The sequence below is a fragment of the Pygocentrus nattereri genome, chromosome 21, assembly GCF_015220715.1.
Source record: "Pygocentrus nattereri isolate fPygNat1 chromosome 21, fPygNat1.pri, whole genome shotgun sequence".
NCBI lineage: Eukaryota > Metazoa > Chordata > Actinopteri > Characiformes > Serrasalmidae > Pygocentrus > Pygocentrus nattereri.
This window is the reverse complement of record NC_051231.1, coordinates 2,380,889-2,393,492: the sequence shown is the minus strand read 5'-3', so window position 1 is coordinate 2,393,492 and position 12,604 is coordinate 2,380,889. Positions and strand designations below refer to the sequence as shown.

The 12,604-nt window shown below is 42.8% G+C and overlaps 1 protein-coding gene across 2 annotated transcripts in view; it reads left to right on the top strand.

The window, feature by feature from the left end:
- Nucleotides 1-6,125, top strand: part of alpl (alkaline phosphatase, biomineralization associated) — a 39,072-nt gene extending 32,947 nt beyond the window's left edge. For both annotated transcript variants that reach the window (XM_017717933.2, XM_017717934.1), the window contains exons 11-12: nucleotides 1,111-1,230; nucleotides 4,247-6,125. In XM_017717933.2, the coding sequence (XP_017573422.1) occupies nucleotides 1,111-1,230; nucleotides 4,247-4,512 (386 nt within the window). In that variant the 3' untranslated portion in view covers nucleotides 4,513-6,125. The remainder of the gene's footprint in view (nucleotides 1-1,110; nucleotides 1,231-4,246) is intronic.
- The last annotated feature ends 6,479 nt before the right edge of the window (nucleotides 6,126-12,604 follow it).

Below are 12,604 nucleotides of genomic sequence, written 5' to 3'. Positions count from 1 at the left end.
CTCTTCTGGGAAGGCTTTCCACAAGGGTTAGGAGTGTTTATGGGAATTTCTGACCGTTCTTCCAGAATCACATTTGTGAGGTCAGACACTGATGTTGGACGAGAAGGCCTGGCTCACAGTCTCCACTCTAATTCATCCCATAGGTGTTCTATGGGGTTGAGGTCAGGACTCTGTGCAGGCCAGTCAAGTTCTTCCACACCAAACTGGCTCATCCACGTCTTTATGGACCTGCTTTGTGCACTGGTGCACAGTCATGTTGGAACAGGAAGGGGCCGTCCCCAAACTGTTCCCACAAAGTTGGGAGCGTGAAATTGTCCAGAATCTCTTGGTGCTGAAGCTTTAAGAGTTCCTTTCACTGGAACTAAGGAGCCGAGCCCAACTCCTGAAAAACACCCCCACACCATGATCCCCCCTCCACCAAACTTTACACTCAGCACAATGCAGTCAGACAAGTACCGTCTCCTGGCAACCACCTATCCCAGACTTGTCCATCAGATTTCCAGACGGAGAAGCCTGATTGGTCACTCCAGAGAACACGTCTCCACTGCTCCAGAGTCCAGTGACGGCGCTTTACTCCACTGCATTCCACGCTTTGCACTGCGCTTGGTGATGTAAGGCTTGGATGCAGCTGCTCGGCCATGGAAACCCATTCCATGAAGCTCTCTACGTTGTTCTTGAGCTGATCTGAAGGCCACATGAAGTTTGGAGGTCTGTAGTGAGTGACTCTGCAGAAAGTTGGTGACCTCTGCACACTATGCCCCAGTGATTTGGATGGTTGAGTGAATACTTTTGGTACCATAGTGTAATTTGAGACGTCGTCCTTGGAGAGTATTTATATATATATATATATTCGTTTTTTTTGGTGGTAGACATGACATAGTGCTCCTGTTTATTGCCAATCTGACCACAGTATTAGCAGCCGTCAAAAACTCTGAACATTTTGCATATTTTTGCGTATTTTTATTGGAGCATGTTGTAGTGTCTGAAACTGCATAAGCAAATCTGAGATTATTTAGCAACTCGGTGCAGTTTTGATGTCACTGTGTGATGATTTTCAGCAGACTGTCACTTCACTTGTTCCGATTCTGAGTCTCGAGTGTGTCTCCTCAGGTTTGGCTCCCATGGTGAGTGATGTTGACCAGAAGCCATTCACATCCATTTTGTACGGAAATGGCCCAGGGTTCAAGCTGGTCAATGGCTCGAGGGTCAACGTGTCCACAGTGGATTATCGTAAGTACCAAAACACCAGTGTCTTGGTGCTGAAGCATTAAGGTTCCCTTCACTGGAACTAAGGGTTCTAGACCAACCCCTGAAAAACAGCCCCATATCATCATCCCTCCTCCACCAAACTTTACAGCTGGCGCAGTGCAGTCAGGCGGGGAACGTGCATCACACTGACAGGTAGAGAAGCTGATTCATCACTCCAGCTTTACACCACTACAGGTGACGCTTGGCATTGTGCGTTTGGACCTTGGGCTTGTGTGTAGCTTCTTGGTCATGGAAACCCATTTCATGTATAGGGGTGGTCCAATACCTTTGTCCATATTGTGTGTATATATACTGTATATTGTATGTATATACTGTTGTCAGAAGAAAACCACAAGTCCAAAATGGTGATTTTACAGGAGAAGCACAAAAACGTACTTTTAATGTAAGTCAGTGGAATCAGACTTTTCCGAGTAGTTTTGAGCTGTTTCTTTTCCCTTCATCATGAAACTTACAAACAATGTAAAGGACAATATGCACTTTCACATTAGGTCTAAAACTGAAAATTGAGTAATTAAATAAATAGAGATACAAGTTTTTCTTCCGACAATGATATATATATATATATATATATATATATATATATATATATATATATATATATATCGCTGCTGTTGGAAGAAAACCTTCTATCTCCAGAATGGTGACTTTACAGGAGAAGGAAAAACTTACTTCACTGTGAATGTAATTCAGTGGAACCAGAATTTTTCCCATGTAATTTTAGGTCATTTCTTTTAGGCCACTCATCATAAAATTTACAAACAATGTAAAGAATAACAGATAAAAATGCCAAAAATGGAGATACAAGGTTTTCTTCCGATGGCAACTAATATATACACAGAGCCGGCCCTGACCAATGTGGTGCCCTAGGCGAGATTTTGGTTGGTGCCCCCTGCATCATCAGTCATCGGGTTTATTCACTGACACAGACACGGCAAAGCTTTGTTTTTGAGTTTTTTTATTTTAGTAAAATCAGTATAAAAGAAACAAATAAAAAGTAAATGAATTATAAATATAACCGTATAACAATAAATAAATATAAAGGTGTTAAACTATTTTACATAAAGTAGTGCAGAGAGCAACGGGGGATAGGTGTTGTGTGTTATTATAATAATGAATAATTTGACTAATATTATTAAACAATGAAGTTATGATTATGTGGACTTTGCTTGTTTTCATATTTATTAATTGTTCATTTGAAAAAAAATTAAAACAGACGGCGCCCCCCCCTGGACAGACGGCGCCCCTAGCATTTGCCTATATCGCCTAATGGAAGGGCCGGCCCTGTGTATACACACACACACACACACACACACACACACACACACACACACACACACACACGCAAAGAACATGACGTAACAATTTTCACTGCTATAAATAACGATTGAGAGAAAGCAAACACATTAATAAGAACTAATAAGAATTCTAATAAGAATTAATAAAAACTGATGAAACTAATTTATAGTAAGCGTTTCCATAGCGATGTGATTCTGAATGGTTCGTTTAAACAGTGATAAACACGGTCGACACGAGAAGCTGCAGCTCCACCTGCCGATCGGTTTTAATGTGGCCAACCTGAGCGAACATGCGGCCCGAATACTCGGGGCGGTTTACGATTAGCTACAGGGGGCCAAGACAAAGACTCCCAATGTTCTGTTCCCGATACGTTACGTAAGGAGCGGATTTCAGCAGAACCTTCTGCTAATTGCTTCCAGTCCAGCGTGTTTGTAGAACAGATTTTCACTCGTTGGGATTCAGTCACGGTGGGTTTTTTGTGTCTGGCTGCTTATGTTCCCTTCATGATCTGTAACAGAGCTGTTGAAATTGCCTGTCTGTTCCAAGACAGATTGTAAGTGTCAGACTCCACAGATGATGATGGATATAGAAAGAAACAAAGATGCTCTCTTTCATTCTGCTCGACAGCTCGGGGCATGTTTCTCTTTCTCTCTCCGTCTTTGTTGGTGTTGGTGAGTCTGGTGTGATGGATATTTAGACTCATATAAGCAAATCTTCACACTTAGAAGTCACTATTACCACCAGCAACGACCGAAGCAGGACGTTTTCTTTGAATGATTATTCAATTATTCCTTAAATTGCACTTTTATCGAGTAGAAATGTAAAACTTTGTCATCGCATTTGTTTTTGTAAGTTATAGAGGTGGTATTTTAGTAAGATTCACATTTGATGAAAAGTTCATAGTTTTGCATTGACAAATTACATTTTTGCTGTGTTTTAGTCAATTTTACACAAAAAAACCCACAGGAAAAAAAAAATGCTACTGAATGTACAATCAAATACAAATGCCTATCTTTATGTAATGTTTATTTTTAGGGCCCCATTAGCTGCTATCAGAATTCCTGGGGTCCAGTAGACACACTATACAATTAGGAAATATTACGCAATAACGAATATCTCAACAAAACAAATCATAAAAAATACACACGCGCCACAGAGACTCGTTAATATAATCAATTACATCATGAGCTCAATTTACTGAGCACTGATTGGTCAAACCAGGAGCTGCTTTTTAACTACATATAATACTGGACTTCCTCGAGGAGAAGCTTGGAGATGGTTAAACAAACATACCAACATCCATACAATCACTAGTTATTATTTATATTTATATATATATATATATATATATATATATATATATATATATATATATATATATATATATATATATATATATAAATTATTACTATTCTATAAATTTCATACAGCTTCTGGTCTTTTTGGGAGAATTGCTTTTGATTTTTCAAAGAAATCTGCTGGAATCTTCTCGCACCTCCACAGTTCAGTCTTAGGAGTTGTTTGTATTTTCAGCTTCTTTGTTCTTCTTCATCTATTTCCTTTTCTCAGTGATGTCTTCTTGCCGTGATTACTGTAGACTAGTGTTAACGTCAGATGAGATATGTAGAGATACGAGACGTCGTCATCTTCCCTCCTTTTTTCTCTGTCTTTGTCTCTGTAGAGCAAAACGACTATCAGGCCCAAGCAGCCGTTCCGTTACGGATGGAGACGCACGGAGGGGAAGACGTCGCGGTTTTCGCCAAAGGCCCGATGGCTCACCTGCTGCACGGCGTTCAGGAACAGAACTACATCCCCCACGTCATGGCCTACGCGGCCTGCGTCGGTCAAAACAAAGCCCACTGCCGATCTGGAAACAGCGCCACATCCATTGCGATTGCTCCACCCAGTCTGGCTCTGATCATCACAGCCACCTGGCTTCTCTGCTGACCCCTGTAATGGCCAGTTGGCCTTCTCGTACTATATTTAGAGTAGAGATGGTCTGGTCTGAACTGCTTCAGATGGATTATATGAGATTTTATAAGAAGGGTTTTTAAAGCAGTGGTATGGATTGGGGTCCTGGAGGTCAACAGTCCAGCACAGTTCAGCGCTTGCGTCTGAAACACAACTGATTCGCCAAGTCACTGGTTAAAAAACAGCACCAAGAAGTCATGTTTCTGGGTTAATGGGTAAAAATCATGGATTTTTTGGGATAAGCTGTTGAAAAGATGTCACTCTTGGATTCACTCATTGTTGATTAAAAGAGCACATGATAAAGGACAGGATTGTGCAATTTCATTCCCATTGCCCTTTAGTGTTAGAGCAGAAATCATGGAACTCTGCTGGACTGTCCACCTCCAGGAATGGAAAACAATACGCTTGTTTTTGAATTTTGGAACCACCGGATGGTGCATTTAAAAAGAAATGTCTGTGAGACTCAGACTTGATTTAGAGACCGAAAGGGAAATGATGACTGATATCACGAAAGGCGTCGTTTTAACTGTTTTTAACTCTGTAGTTCACGATTATATAAAATCATTCCAAACTTGGTTTAACACACTTTCAAACTGATCAGAGTAGCAAAATTACTGGAACAAGTTTTTTTTTATTTTTCTGTGTTTTGGTTATTAAATGCGCCCCACGATTAGAATTATCTCACGGACAGTTGTCTTATTTCTGATATTTCAGCTTTCTGATCAGGTATTTCTGATACCTGGAATCCGATGAGAGGAAGGTGGTTATGAAAGTCCACCCTTCAGCTGTTTAATTTGCTTGAGTTTGTTTTTCAGGAGGTATTTCTGTGATCGGATATAAGAAAATCCGCTGGCATAAACAGGGAGAAAGTCAAAGGGACATAAGTAAAACGTTTCTAATGCTACAGTTCAGAAAATAATCAAAGGTTACAGAGAAAATGGGCCTCCTAACAACCACCTGGAAGACCTGGTAGACCCCAAAACTGCCCCCATCAGATAAGCAGATAAATCTCTGAGAGGAGAAAATCAAGCAGCTTTAGAACTGAAACTACACACAGGTGTTTCTGTCCATCCTTCCGCTGGGAGAAGACTTTGGGTCAGAAGCAGAAAATCCAACTTCTAAGACTGAACTTTGCAGATCTGTAAAAATGATACATTTTTTTCTCTGATGCTGAAAAACGTTTTCGATTGGGAATTAAATAATTGAAGGGTGGTCTCTGACTTCGTAGACTGTGTGTTCTGGATCCCCCCAATTATAGTACTTTATTAATTGTAATTGGAAGTCAAATCAAATCTACCTCAACAAGAGTTCATTTACGTGATCTGTCATTCATCTAGGGAACGGGGGCGGTCCATTAAAAAGGCATATTTTTTATATATTAACTATGTATTGTTTCTGAACTTTGCTTAAAAGGATACCAGATGGAGTCGAAACTATTTTTTTAAGAACAAACTGAAAAAAGTATGATCCCCTGCCAATAAAGCTGGTCCTGTTTTTTTCTTTTGTTTTTTTTACCAAGAATCCTGTGTTTGCGTGCTTCATCTGCAGAGCGTAGTATGTGGGTTTGATTAAACTTCATTATGTCTTTATTCTTGTCGTCCTGAGTTCTTTCCGGTGAACAGAAATAAACGTTAGTGGTCTGTTGGTAAAGAGTGAGATCGTAATCATGGTTTGCCTCATTTGTTCTGGACAGATAGACAAATAATTGCAGATTTTCGTTTGAAGTGACAGGAGAGGCATGGCTTTGCCTGTGCAATACATTTGATGATGAAATAAATGGAGGGAGAGCAGGTCAGCAAGCTTAGTCCACTCTTCTTTATTATGGGTCTCAAAGGAATCTTTGATCCAGCTTCAAATAGAAAAACAGACAGAGTGCACGTCATTCCGAAGGCTGCAGGAATTCCACATGTTGAAGTGAGAGAGTTTGAGGTAAGACCTTTGTGCGTGCCACTGTGTTTCGCTTCGTGACGAATTGCTGGTGTGGTTACAGTGGAATGTGTGAGGCCACAGGTTGCGATCACTGAAAGAACAGGGCAAGTTCAGCCAAGGGATACAGACTTAAAATCCAAGTAGATGAAGAGGTCAGGACATCAAATATTAAGCCACAAAAAAATCATTTTTATGTCCACATTCAGTCTATAGTTTACAGTTTAGCGCCAACCACTCACAGTTAAGTTACAATTAGCTTTACAGCCTGGACTGCTTTTTCAATGGGATGCAATGCAGGACAGCCAATTAGAACAGACCGTTTACACTGAGATTAAGATTTAACTTCACCGGAACTAAGGGTTCTAGGCCAACCCCTGAAAAACAACCCCATATCATTATCCCTCCTCCACCAAACTTTACAGCTGGCATGATGCAGTCAGGCAGGTAACGTTCTCCTGGCAGTCGCCCAACCCAGACTCGTCCATCAGACTGACAGATAGAGAAGCAGATTCGTCACTCCACAGAACACGTGTCCACGAGTCCAGTGGCGGCGCTTTATTCCACTCCATCTGACTCTTTGTATTGTGCTTGGTGATGTAACGCTTCATGCAGCTGCTCGGCCATGGATACCCTGCCACGAAGCTCCTGGTGCAGTGTTTGTGCTGACGTTGATGCCAGAGGAGGTTTGAACTCTGCAGTTACTGGTGATGTTTACGCACAGTAATGCATGCTGAGATTTGTGGTCTGAGACACCGTGGTTCCTAAACACTTACACTTTTCAATAATACCACTCAAAGTTAATTGTAGAATGTCTTGAAGGAAAGAAATTTCACAAACTGACTTTTAGTGGTGATGGCATCCTATGACAGCACTGCACTCGAATTCTCTGAGCTCTTTAGACCCATTCGTATGGGGGTGTAAAGGCGAATGCATGGCTAGAGGCTTTGTTTTGCACACCAGTGGCAGTGAGACTGAACGAGACACCTGAATTCAGAGATTAAGAGTGTGTCCCAAAACCTTTGACCAGACAGAGTATATCAGCCTCAAAGACGCTGTAGCAAAAACAGAGTGAGGATGAAAAATGATCATATAAAAATAAATGACGATGCGGCCTAGAAGAGGCATTGTTGCTAAATGACTGACCAGTTGACTGACCGAGCCATTTGTTTAAAGCATGCATGCACAGAATGTGCAGACAGTCAAAATAGAGTGTCAGATTCAATCTAGCTAACGTTAATTAGCAAGCGACATACCAGGGGCGACTGCAGAGACCAGAGGTAGGTTAGCTAATGCTGTTACCCATGACGACGCGCCCTGCAGACTGCTTCTACAGACATTAGTGAAAGAATGGGTCGCTCTCAGGAGCTCAGTGAATTCCAGCGTGGTACCGTGATCGGACGCCACCTGTGCAGCAAGTCCAGTCGTGAAATTTCCTCACTACTAAATATTCCACAGTCCACTGTCAGTGGGATTATAACAAAGTGGGAATGACAGCAACTCAGCCACGAAGTGGTCGGCCACGTAAAATGACAGAGCGGTCAGCGAATGCTGAGGGGCATAGTGCGCAGAGGTCACCGACTTTCTGCACAGTCGATCACTACAGACCTCAGAACTTCATGTGGCCTTCAGATCAGCTCAAGAACAGTGTAGAGAGCTTCATGGAATGGGTTTCCATGGCCGAGCAGCTGCATCCAAGCCTCACATCACCAAGCGCAATGCAAAGCGTGAATGCAGTGCAGTCTTCTCTGGCTCTCAACAAAGGCAGTCGCACTTTTTCCCTCTCCTCTCCTTTATCTTTCCTGCTTCGCTTCTGTGTCTAGTCTACTGTCTGAGCTCTTTACTGAGAGACTCTCTCCGCGCTGTTCTTCAAACCTAAAAACTGGATTTGATCAAATGGTCTATCAACGCAATTGACACCATCTTCTTGACGAGAAGTCCTGGTTCAGGGGAACCAGCCTGTCCTGCCAGAACGTTTGCAGCTGGCTACACGATGGACGCATGGGAGAGGTGGCGTGTCGTGTGCCAGGCGGCTCTCTCCATGGAGGATATTGAGGACGTCTTCCTATTCGCAACCATGACCACAGGTTTTTTGCTGATTAGATTAGGCATTGCCCTGGTGTATACGCAGAATGGGGGCAGCTGTCCACGGCCCCTTAAAGCTGCCCAACATGATTGACGTGGTGGGCAGAGCTCTCAACACTCAGAGTATGACCGTAAGTCGTACCCTGGATAACATTGTGGAGAAGCTAGCGGCTTTGCAAAGAAAAATGGATAGTTTGAGTGACCAAAATGGACTTGGTGAGCTGCCGTAAAAAATACGGCTACTTGCCCAAAGCCTGCAACCCCTTCCTTAATCTGCTTTCGGCTCCCTGTATCAGCACTGGCCTTGACCTTGGCTCGTACATCACATCTCCCCCAGAGGAACACTGCTACGAGATGCTCTTTTATCCCTTCCCCCACTTCCCTGGATTCCTGCATGACATCCGGTTTGGCATGACGGGACAGTGATCAGTGCCGAATTATGGCTGCAGAACCAGATGGCCACTTGCTGTGATGGGATTGTCTGCACTCCTCGCCCCCATCCCCGTTGCAAGTCATGGACACTGTGTGCTAATGTGCTAATGTGTTTTTTTCTCTCTGTTCCCAGACTGAGTTTCCTTAGGAACTCGGGGGGGGGGGGGGGGGGGGGGGGGGGTATTTTCCATCATTCTGTATTTTCCATCATTCCTGTCTTCCTGTCCTGTCTCCCCCCTTGTCATATTGTATGTGCTCGGATGAGTTGATCATAATTTCGCTGGTTCATATCATATCATAAAGCGCCGCCACTGGACTGGAAGCGTGACCAATCACGCTTCTCCGTCTGGCAATCCAATGGACGAGTCTGGGTTTGGCGGTTGCCAGGAGACGGTACTTGTGCCGAGTGTAAAGTTTGGTGGAGGGGGGATCATGATGTGGGGCTGTTTTTCAGGAGTTGGGCTCGGCCCCTTAGTTCCAGTGAAAGGAACTCTTAAAGCTTCAGCACCAAGAGATTTTGGACAATTTCATGCTCCCAACTTAGTGGGAACAGTTTGGGGACGGCCCCTTCCTGCTCCAACATGACTGTACACCAGTGCACAAAGCAGGTCCATAAAGACACGGATGAGCCAGTTTGGTGTGGAAGAACTTGACTGGCCTGCACAGAGTCCTGACCTCAACCCCATAGAACACCTTTGGGATGAATTAGAGTGGAGACTGTGAGCCAGGCCTTCTCGCCCAACATCAGTGTCTGATCTCACAAATGTGCTTCTGGAAGAACGGTCAGAAATTCCCATAAACACTCCTAACCCAAAGGGTGGGCTGACATCATATTAAACCCTATGGATTAAGAACTTACAAAGTGCACCTATATTGGATGTTTCTCATAAAATTGCCAGTGAGTACAAAGTAGGAGTGCACATAGTGCAGGGTAAAGATTCATCTGATTATAAAGCACCATATTTTACAGCCGTGAGGTGCCGAGGAACCAATCACAATCCAGCTGTAAGAGGGGGTCATAGAGTTTCTGACTGTCTCCTTCAGTCTGAGAGGAGCTGAGACCCCTGAGCAGAACGTTCTGCGTTCTCCACGTCAATCAGAGTGAATCCGTCAGAACTGTGCTGGGTGATGTTCATGGGCAGTGAAGCTCCAGCAGCTCAGAGCGTTCGGCGCTGGTTCCACAGCACTGGATGATCTCCGAAATCCCACTGAAAGAGCCGTGAGAGCGGCGACGCCCGACACGCTCAGTCCAGTCTGGGATGAGTTTGACTGTGGTGTTGATGTCGTCCGTACAGCTGGAGGAGGTTCAGACTGAGACCTTGTAGAATTACATAATAAACATTATGCTCATTTACACCATTTACAGCTCACTGCACTGATCTGTAATGATTTACAAGGGAAATCAATCATTTTTAATCAGATCAATCTTTCTGAATCAGCTTGTATAATAAACTCCAATGCCATATCCAACATCCTGTATTAGTAGACCCACCACAGTTTTGTTCTCACAGTTTTCCAATAGACTTTACCATTAGCTGATGATTCATCCTCAGTCTTTCTTCTGCAAGATCGGAATGTCTCTTTTCTAGCTTCTTTGTCCGATTGTTATACGTATTCCCTAACTGCACTATCAGGAGAACGAGTTCCTGTTTAGGTTCCTGGATCCTCTCAGTGTTTCTGGAACACATCCTGTTGAAAATCACTGAAGTGAATTGAACTATGACCACAGTCCCGGTCAGAGATGGCAGGATCTTTTTAATGCTGACTGGAATGTTACATATCAAAACCTTCCGATGGGTTTATTACAATAATGGCTTAATGACAAAGTCATAAAGTCATGGCACGGCAGTCTTTTACATTCTAGACCCTCTGTCCTGACATTCCCTGAGAAATGAACCCAACACAGCGAAATTAAGAATAATTCTATATATATTTATATATATAATCATTCATTCAGACCTCAGCACTAAGAGGCTCTCATCTGTATACCAGTATAAACACTAGACTGCAGGTTACTTATGAAACATTCTGATAAAGGCTTATGCTGTCCGCACCACCACCTTCTGGAGCACATAATCTTAAGCCTAATCTTAATCATTAACTTCTTAAACTCTGAGGATCTGTATGTGAATCCACATCTCAGTTCCTGAGTCTTGCAACTGGGCCACTCTACAGAAGCATCTGTTTTTGTGTCCCTAGCGTTTACAGACATATTACACTTAAAAACTTGTTAGGGTTACAATTTATTTACATTTTCATTAGTTTAACAACTCCACCTTCTTGAGCCTCAATTTAGCAACATTGGTTTTTAAATCAATCATACTGAGTTCCAGTCACCACAGAAGAGCTCGTCCCCACAGTCGCGTGTGAAGGCTGAGGCCATATTTTGAAGAAAAACACATTTTTCTGCAATTTAAACAACAATAACCTACACATGACTACAAAATATATGATTTAAATTACACAAAGAAAACAAATGTCAAATAAATATTATAAACTATATCATGAAAGTTCCCCAGGAGTCGTGTCACTGGTGTCACAGCGTAACAGAAACTCTCTTATTTTGAAATAAAAGTCACGCCGATGACGTCACTCGACCTCCTTTGACCTGCTTTCTGAGGATCTATGAAGAAAAGCTCACGGTGAGTCCACTGTGTCTCTCATTTCTCAGAGATCTTCTCATTCAGCTCATGATCTCATACGAAGCTTCTAGCTGACGTCACTGGTGCAACCGACTTTATTCTGAGGTCACTGTGAAAAAATAGAAACACCAATGGATTAAATTCGATATTTTAGTGGACGTTCCCTGATGGACAGGGTGTGGTTTGATGTTATGTGTAACACCAATGAGGATCAGTAACACCAGTGACTCCTATGGAGAGACAGAATAGTGGACATTTCTGCAGAATGATCCAACTACAGAGTTTACATATTAGTGTCGTAGCGGTTACAGAATAATTCACAGCAATTTTTGAATCATTTATTGTAATTATGGATTATTTCAAAGTAGTTGTTGAATAATTGCTGAATAACGTATATTAGATACTGAATAATTTATAGTAGTAACTGGATCATATATAGTAGTATAGTATACAGCTACGGTATAGTAGTAGTTTTCGTAAACTGCAAAACTGAACGATCAGCATTAAAGCGTTCCCAAATGGCTGAAAGGTCGAACATTTTATCCCCTAATTGGGACGTCGCTCATCATCACTAAGACCTTTGGGTCCTCAGGCAGCACTGCATTAAAAACAGACGTAATTCTGTAGTGGAAATCGCTGCATGGGCTCAGAAACACGTCTGAAAACCCCTCTCTGTGAACACAGTTCATCACTGCATCCACAAACGCTGTTAAAAAAAGTGTCTGTGCCACTGGCTGCCTGCAGAGGGCAACGGCGGCAAGGCACCCCCAGGTCAGGGAACTCCAAATCCCCGAAGCCCTCGGGTTTAGGCCTAACCTGGCACGCCTGTGGACTCCTACTTAAGGCCATGGCAAACAGCAGCCCTTTGTCCCAACTTTGTAGAGGGTGACTGGTACGGCACTTAGTGTTGTTCAAAAAATGAAATGAACTGTGCTGAAAAGAAGAGTTGAAACAAGAAATTACCTCAAAGCAACAGAAAGGAG